Genomic DNA, 8,881 nt, shown 5'->3' with positions numbered 1-8,881 from the left:
GTCACTAAGGTGACCCCAATGACACAAATTCCAGGACTGGGAACTCAGGCACAGGCTCAGAGCTCAGCAATATCATCAAGGACCCAGGGCTATTCTGCCCACGAGGCCATCCTCAGCAAATGGATTTCCAACTGTCATTGCTTGTTCTCCAAGACTGCAGAGTAAATGCCTTGGTGTTATGAGTTGAGTTGTATCCCCCAATTTTTTGTATGTTGAAGTCTTAACCCCCAGGACCTCAGAATGTGATTTTCTTTGGAAATAGAGTCATTGCAGATGTAATCAGTTAAGGGGAGCTCATTAGGGTGGGCTCTAATCCAAGAGGACTGGCTCTCTTCTAAAAAGGGGAAATTTGGACACAAAGACACGATGCAAGAGAGACAATATGAAGACACAAGAGAAGGTGGCGGTCTCCCAACCAATGACAATGGCCTGGAACAGACCCTTCTCTCACAGCCTGAAGAAGGAACTAACCCCTCTGACACCCGATTTGGGACTTCCAGCCTACAGGACCGTGAGATACTAAATGTCCATTATGTAAGCCGACACCCTGTGGCACTTCGCTAGCCCGAGCAAAGCACACACTCCGTCTCGGGCTTTGTGTCTGCCTTCGAAGCAGGAAGAAACAGCACCAACAGAGTGGAGACAACAGGGATCACTCCTTTGATCAGAAAGGCCAGGACTTTCCCCAACATCTGAACGCTTCCGTCCCTGTGACTGGCCCTGTGCCACACGAAAAGAAAAACCTGTGGGGAAGGGCATGTGGCTTGCTGGCCAGCCAGCAGGGTCAGAGATCTGAGGCAGATGCCCTCAGCCTTCTAAAAAGGCTGCTCAGTGCTCTCTGGGGAGATGCAGCCCTGCTATTCAAGGCAGGGCTGAGGAGCACGTAAGTAGAGACTTTCACGGAACAAGCTTATCCAGTTCCTAGAACTCGGGGTCCCTCCTTTCCCCAGCTTATCCTGCTCAGTTCTCCCATTCATAAAATCAGGTCGGCCTGCCAACGAGTCAGCACTGGAAACCCCTTGTCGGGCTGTGGTCAAGACACAGGAAACAAACAACCCCAAAGAAGGCTGGCTTCCAGGACCCAAACACAACGCTACTAACCCAACAGCAGCCAACCTAGGCAGGACACCTCCTGCACCATCCCTGGTGCGGGGCCAGGATAGGACCTGGGACATCTGATGTGCAGACCCTACTCCCTGATGGGAGCCTCTTTGTCCTCCATCCCCTAAAGCTCCAGCCTTGTTATTGCACTGGCCAGCCAGGCAAGGAGGGAAGAATGCAGTCTTGATGGCTTCTGCTGCTGCCGTGACTGGGGTCACTGGGTGACAACGTCCTTTATCAACTAAGGACCCAGAGCACTTGCCAGATATTCACTGTCCCAAATGTCCACCACTCGGGCCCATTCAGGGGTCTATAGTTGCTATTTTATCTAATTTTTCATGCACTCGTGGACCTATCCTCTGTCTGTGCCCAGCACGTTCTAGGCAGGGGAAGTATGTACCCCAGCAGTAGTGGTCAAGGTCCCAGCAGAAACAGCAGCCTACAGACAGGACCCAGAAAGAAAGGCAGTGCCCCACCTCACACCCATTCGAATGGCTACCATTAAAAAAACAAAAAACAAAGAAACACGTAAAATAACAAGTGCCAGCAGGGATGTGGAGAGATGAACCCCGTGCACTACTGGTGGGAATATAAAATGATACAACCACCATGAAAAACAGGATGGTGTTTCCCAAAGAAATTTAAAGTGGAATTATTATATGATCAGCAAGTCTCCCTCTAGGTATATGCCCAAAAGAACACAGCAGGATCTTGAACAGATATTTGTAGACCCATGTTCATATAAGAGCGTTAGTCACAGTAGCCAAAAGTGGAAGCAGTCTAAATGTTCATTGATAGAAAAATGGATAAATAAGATGTAGAATAAACACGCAGTGGACTATTATTCAGTCTTAAATAGGAAAGAAACTGGATGGAAATGGATGATCCTTGAAGACATCATGTTAAGTGAACCAGCCAGTCACAAAAAGACATATGCTGCGTGATTCCACTTATATGAGGGACCTAGAATAATCCAATTCACAGAGACAGAAAGTACACAGTGGCTGCCTGGGCCTGGGGTTGGCAGGGGGCTGGAGGAGTGGAGCTGATATCTGATAGATACAGAGTTTCGGTCTGGGATGCTGTAAAAGTTCTGGAGATGGATGGCAGCCACAGTTGCACCAATATGAATACACTTAACGCTCCTGAACTGCACACTTACAAGGTTCAGCTGGCAAATTTTATTTCAGGTCAATTTCACCACAATTTAAAAGAAAGAAGAAAGAAAGAGAGAGAGAGAGAAAGAAAGAAAGGAAGAAAGAAATGAAATGAAATGAAGGGACCGTAACAGGAGTATAAGCATTAGGGAGACCCCTGCAAGTGGAGCCACTCAGGAAAAGTGGGAGCCATCCTGCCCACAGTCCCAGGGGACAAGGGGAGCTGTGAGAACCTAAGCCCAGGGGAGGGGCCGTCGTTAGAGAGGACTGCAGCATTGCCAAGGCCCCACACCACACCAGGAGCAGGGGTGGGGGAGAAATGCCAGGGAATCCGGCTCCCTCCAGGCTCCCCCCCCGGCATATCCCACTGGTCACACCCAAGGGCAAGACAGAGAGTTCAGGACCCCCAGACACTGCAGGCTCTGGGGGACTATGCTCTCTTGAGTTGGCTCTGGGACGAGCTCAAGCAGCGGACAGACAGCCTTGTGGCTCCTGAGCTCATGGCTCTTAACAGTCTCGTGACGGAATGGGCAACAAAGAAGTCACCTTAATTTTAGAGTATGCTCCATACCACAAAGAAAATAAACCAAACACAGTGAGAAAAGGCAGGGAGGGGACACCCCCTGAAATGTCAGGGAAGACCTCTCTGCAAAAACAGTACATCAGAACCTTAAACCCTATTATCAGGCAGCGTTCTCCAGCAGACCAGAGCCAACAGGATGTGTAGATACAGAAAGAGACTGATCTTAAGGAACTGGCTCATGCAGTTCTGGGGGCTGGCGTGTCTGACATCTGCCGAGCAGACGGCACTCCCAGAGGGACCTAGGCAGAATTCTCCCTTCCTCTGGGGAGCTCAGTCTCTGAGATTCGGCCCATCCACATTACGGGGCGGGGGGGGGGGGGTAATCTGCTTTACTCAAAGTCCATTGATTTGAATGTTAATCACATCTAAAAAATACTTTCATAGCCACAGCTAGGTGTGTTTGAGCAAACACTGGCCACTAGGGCCCAGCCAGGCTGACACATAAAATCAACCATCACAGACACCATTACCCATCTGGACCAGCGTGTTGTTCTCACATGGAGCCACTAAGTTGGATATCCCATTCATATCCTGCACGTGTTTCTTTTGCAGAGAAAAAAAAAAAAAAATCCCACTTTGCAATTGCATCTGGTCAACAGGAAGCTCTAGTTTTGTGGGAAGAAGACTGCTCTTCCAGAATCGTCCCACGGAGGCACCCACCGGCCAACCAGGGACAGCCCTCCCAGCTGGCAGACAATGCAGGGCAATAAGAAGTGCACAGACGGGTTCAGCGACTCCTCGAGCATCGGCAGCGTGCTGGACGATGCCGACAGGGAGGTTAGCAGCCTCACAGACCGGGCCTTCCGGAGCTTGTGCATCTCAGAGGACACATCCTTCAACGACTCTGACCTGACCCTGTCCCCAGACGTCACCCGCCAGGTGTTGGGGACTTTTCACCAGGGAACGGTAAGCCACACCCACAGGAAAAACAGCATCTGGAGCCAGTTACCGTCGCAAGGCACCGAGCATGCGGGCTGGGCGGCCACGTTCCAACAGCTACCCAAGTACGTTCAAGGGGAGGAGAAGTACCCCAAGAGCAGCCCCCCACTGACACCAGCCCAGAGAAGACTGGAAGTGCCCCTTTCCGGTCTGAGGAGCAGCAGCAAGCCGGCTTCGAAAGTGTCATCACTAATTAAATCTTTTGACAGGACTGAGAGCCAATGTTGTGACAGCAGGCCTCCGACCAGTAAGCCCCCAGCTCTCAAAAATCCCCCTAAATTTGCTCCTCTTCCAGAAAGTGGTGTCAACTTCTGCTTTGATTCTGCATTTCTGACCGTCAGGAGGGTGCCTGCTGAAGTCTCTAGCGCCCATCAGATTAGCCACCAGTCTGGAAGGAAGCATGGAGAGCAGGAGTCCCCCAAGAATCCTGAAATGGCCTGTCACGGCTCCAGCAGCTTCCTCCCAACACCGGATAATGCAGCCAGCTCGTTTGAGTCCAAGTTCCCGTCCCCGCCCCACAAGCCAGCCCAGGGTGATCCTGGAAGAAGTAAGGAGTGGCCCCGCAAGGGAACCTTTCTTCATAGCGAAAACAGTGCTTTTGAGTCGTGGAACGCCCACCAACCGAGGCTGCCCGAGAGAAAGGAGGTCGCTGACCCTGTCCCAGAAAGCAAAACTCCCAAGCATTATGAGGATGCACCCATGTTAAGAGAGCCCCCCGCCCCTGAACACAGAGTCTCCCCCTGCCAAGCCCGGGCCAGCTGCAGCCAGGAGGAGAAGATGTTGGCCACAGGGGCTCTCACCACGTCTGGACCCTGGGGAGCTAGGGATCCAGGAGCCCAGGCATTCGCTGTGGAGGGAAAAGCTTCAAGCTCACAGCCTGACCCTCAGATGAAGCCAACCCAGGTCCCATGGAGGAAACCAAAGCCTGGCAAAGGAAGGAAAGAAAGTCTACCAGACGCCTCGGAAGAGAAGAAGCAGGCCACCAGAAGGGGCCCAGCCTTGTATACAAAGCACAATCCCCAGGATCAATTTCCAGAAAACGAGGCTCTTGACCTGCCCATGGACCCCAACGAGCATTATAATCCTCCTTTTAACATCAGTAAGCTTCTGACTCCCATCATCCCCACCAAGCATGTCCTGGAGCCATCCGAAAGCCAGCCAGTGGAGATGACCCCATCACCCCCAGGACAGCTGAATGGGTACCAAGAGAAGGAGCCCAGTGAAGGTCAGTCTCGGGACAGCTACAGATCCAAAGCCCCCAGCCTGCTGTTCAACCTCAAGGACGTGCGGAAGCATGTGAAGAGCACATACAGCCCCTCACCGCTCCTGAAGGGCCTTGAGGAGAAAACCAGAGGCAAGCAAGAACCAGTGAGCAATGGTGTCCTCCTTCCCAATGGGCTGGAGGAGAGCCCTTCAAATGAGCTTCCTAAGGAGAGACCAGCTGATGGCTCTTCTGGGTCGCACATGAGTACCCAGAAGGACCCTGATGCTGACCCTGGTTCACCCTCTTCAGAGACCTGTCTAACTCTTAGCTCACCCCCAGCTACCACCCAAGCCCCTTTCTGCATCAACGGGGAGGGAGCTGACAGAAACAGCTACGAGAAAGACGATGGAGACCCAGAGATAGGCATCATCAGGTCAGGCAAGAGTCCAGACGCCAGCAAACCCTGCCCCAGGAAGCGTCTGTCCCTGAGGCTTTGCAGCAGAGAGCCTGAGGCAGGGAAGGCTGCAGAGAAACCTAAGACCCCCAGCCTTGAGAAGGGGTTCCTGAGATCCGTGTCTCAAGAGACAGAACCTGAGAGAGATGCAGGACTGCAGAATCCCAACTTGAACCAGAAATTCTCCCCGGGGCCCCTCTCTCCCGAAGAGGAAGATGTGTTTTACAGTGACACCCAATCAGATTTCATGCCAGGCTTCAAAAGTAAGGCCAAGTTCAGCACCAGCTCTTCAGACCAGTCCTTTGCCTCATTTGAGGATCAGCAGAAAACGTGGTTCACCGAGAGCCAGCAGGAAGACAGGAGGAATGACGGAAGTGCAGGAGACAGTCGGAAGGACGAGAAGGAGAAAGTGATGGGGAGCAATGAGCTCCAGCACGGTGCCCTGAGTAATGGGCCCGCGTGCGTACAGGAGCACAGCAAGGGGGAACCATTGCAAGGAGAAGGGGAAGGTTTGTCTGGATGTAGACCCAGGGAGGCATTGGGAGAGGAGGCTAACTTCAGAGGCACTTGGGCAGGGGGAAGTAAGGATGCAGTCAAAGAATTTACCCCCTCACCATCTTCCACTTCAAACAAGCACATACTGTTTGCGATTAAAGACAACACCCTCAGGGCCACCCCCGTGATAAAACCCATCATGCTGCCCCTCCTGAGGACCATGTCATCAGAGGACCCACTGGGTGGCAGCCACAAAGAGGACGACTTGCCAAAGCCAGGCTGGGGAGAAGAGGCCAGTCTTGGTGGCTCTGAGAGCAAGGAAATGGCCAACATCCCAACCCCCGCTAGCATGCAGGACACACACTCGAAGCACACAGCCTGGGAGGGCATGGAGCACCACGGGCGAGTGCCCGGCATGGCCCGGAAGGAGATTTCCCAGCCAGTCCTAACCAGAATTGGCCCATCTCCTCCACTCATGGGAGAGGGCGAAGGGCTGAAGCCACCTCCAGAGGATGCACGTCACCTTGTTGCAAACAAAGGCAAGAACAGTTCCACGGACCAGGGGATGCTAGATGTTCCAAGGGGTATCCCCACCATCGCTTTGCCCCAAGGCGAGGCAGAAGACCAGCCACCCCCACGGCAGCTGGGAATGTGTTGGGAAGAACACACACAAGATTTCAAAAGTCACTTATTGTCTACACCCAGAGCAGGGCCCTCAGGGAGAAGACTGGTGCCCGGAGAGATGGCTGTTTCTCCTAATGCCAGCTCCCTGGATGAGAGCAGCGCGTGCTCTCCTGCCGCCAGCAGCATCTGGGACGATGCTTCCCAGGCCCCCACTGAGCCGGGCCTGCTGCCAGGGTTGTCTCCTCACCCCAGTCCCTGGACCGGCCTCTACCCGGCCAGGGTCGCCCGGCGGGAGGACCTGACACACGCCCTCACGTGGGAGGCTGGCTCGGACCCCCAACTTGAGCCATCCGCGGAAGACCTCAGGACCCTTTCTCCAAGAGGTTCAGTGCTGGACATGGCCAGCAGCTCCGCAGGCCTCTCTGAGAAACCAGAGCCCCCTGCTCCACTCGAGAGGGCGGTGGGCAAACCACCGGCGGTCCCACCCAAAACAGAGAAGGCCCTGCGGCGGGCAAAAAAGCTGGCAAGCAAGAGGAGAAAGACTGACCAACTGCAAGAGAAGCATGGCGAACCGGATGAAGAAAAGCCCTTCCTGGAGGACTGGGAGCGCAGGCCACCATCGCCTGGAGAGAGGTCCCGACCCAGGTTCCCCGAGGTCCGTTCCCTGCCCCCTCCCACCCACCGCCACTCAGTGTCTGCCTTCTCAGAGCCACTCAGGAGGCAGCCCGGGGGGTCCCAGTCCCTTATGCCTCTGGTCCCTTACCCTGCCACCCAGAAGGTCCTCCAAGACCCCCAATCTGGAGAGTACTTTGTCTTCGACCTGCCACTCCAGGTGAAAATCAAGACCTTCTATGACCCAGAGACAGGCAAATATGTCAAGGTCCCCATCCCATCCTCTGAGGGGGGTTCCCCTGAGCCGCCCCCGCCAAACACACCTGCTTCTCCCTACATGCTGTATCCCCACTTCCGGGCCCTGCCGCTGATGCCGCTGCGCTGCTCCTCTCAGCTCTCCACCCCCACCTTCTTCAGGCAGGGCCCACACACCCCCGAGGTGGCCGGCCCGGGGTCCCAGAGGGCCCGTGAGGCTGGCATGCCAATGGCACCTCCCCGGCGCCCAGGGGAGGAGGGGGGAGATGCTCCACGCCTGGGCATCATCTCCACCAATGACCTAGAGGACTTCGCCACAGAAGGCATTTCTTGAGAATTACAGCAGAATAACCCCCCCTCAAATAAGCCCAGAAGAACTTATTTCCCCTTTCCCCCAAATGATCAGTCACTTACACACACACACACACACACACACACACACACGCACGCACACACGCACACACAGACATCAACATGTACTTAGCCATGTGGGATCCCTAAGGTCTCAAAGGAAGTGGGGATTGAGAAAACCTCACCTGAGGGGCTTCCTGGGGCTCTCCTCCCTGGGAAAGCGCTGTTTGCATAACCCTCCCTGGATCCTGGATCTGCTCCCCTTCCCCCCTTTCTTCTCCCCTCCCTTCCTCCCTGTCCTCCTCTGGCCATGCCCTGGGAGTGAGTCCCGCCTGATTCCTAATGGCCGCTCTGCTCAGGCACCCCACCTACTTCTTCTCAAGGGCCAACTCCTGCAGTGAGCCTATTCCCAAGCCCCCAGAAATGCTGCACTGCACTGAGCCCAGCCCTGCCGGGCAATCAGACCACCAGGCACAGCCCCTCCAGGTCCAGCATGGCACAGAGAAGCACCTCCACCCTTGCTCCCATGCTCTAACCATTTCCGGCTCACTTCAGGCAGAAATGGCTAAGGACTGCCCCAAGGCAACTCTGCAGAAAGGCTGATTTGGATAGAATGGGTTTTCTTTACTGAGGAAGCTTTCCTCTGAAGGCTATTTTCTGATAAAGAAAAGGCTACCTTTTAAAAAGTGAAACAAGCTTGCAGACGTGGTTCTGTCCTGGACAGGTCGTCCATCAGTGGGCAGTGGCGGGTCTTCACGGGTAAGTAAAGGACCTTGTGCTGTCCAGGCCATCCATCACCACCGACCATACAGAAGCATCACTCTGAACAGAGCAGCCTCGACACCTGCCGCTGTCCCGGCGCTCCTCCTGGAGCCTTCGGCACTGTCTCTGCCTTTGTGGGTTGGGGCTCTCCATTCACATCAGGGAACAAAGAGGAGGGAGACCCAAGCTCACCATCGCGGCTGGCCCAGAGAACTGAGTCAGGCCCCAGGGGTCCCAATTTCATGACTGTTAACCTATGCCCCGTGCTCAAAGGGAAATTGTATTTTCCCAACTCCCAGGCCTTCGGGGATATAGAGGGAATATCTAATTCAGGTCAAGGGAGC

At 54.4% G+C, this 8,881-nt stretch overlaps 1 protein-coding gene across 1 annotated transcript; it reads left to right on the top strand.

Annotated features, from left to right (window-relative positions):
• The first annotated feature begins 3,402 nt into the window (after positions 1-3,402).
• On the top strand, positions 3,403-8,643 carry C4H10orf71 (chromosome 4 C10orf71 homolog). Its single transcript, XM_059169632.1, has one exon. It carries the CDS (start codon positions 3,538-3,540, stop codon positions 7,756-7,758), a length of 4,221 nt encoding a protein of 1,406 aa, XP_059025615.1. The 5' UTR covers positions 3,403-3,537; the 3' UTR covers positions 7,759-8,643.
• Positions 8,644-8,881: the final 238 nt, after the last annotated feature.

This window comes from Mustela lutreola, chromosome 4 (genome assembly GCF_030435805.1).
Source record: "Mustela lutreola isolate mMusLut2 chromosome 4, mMusLut2.pri, whole genome shotgun sequence".
Taxonomy (NCBI): domain Eukaryota; kingdom Metazoa; phylum Chordata; class Mammalia; order Carnivora; family Mustelidae; genus Mustela; species Mustela lutreola.
This window is presented reverse-complemented; position numbering and strand designations above follow the sequence as displayed.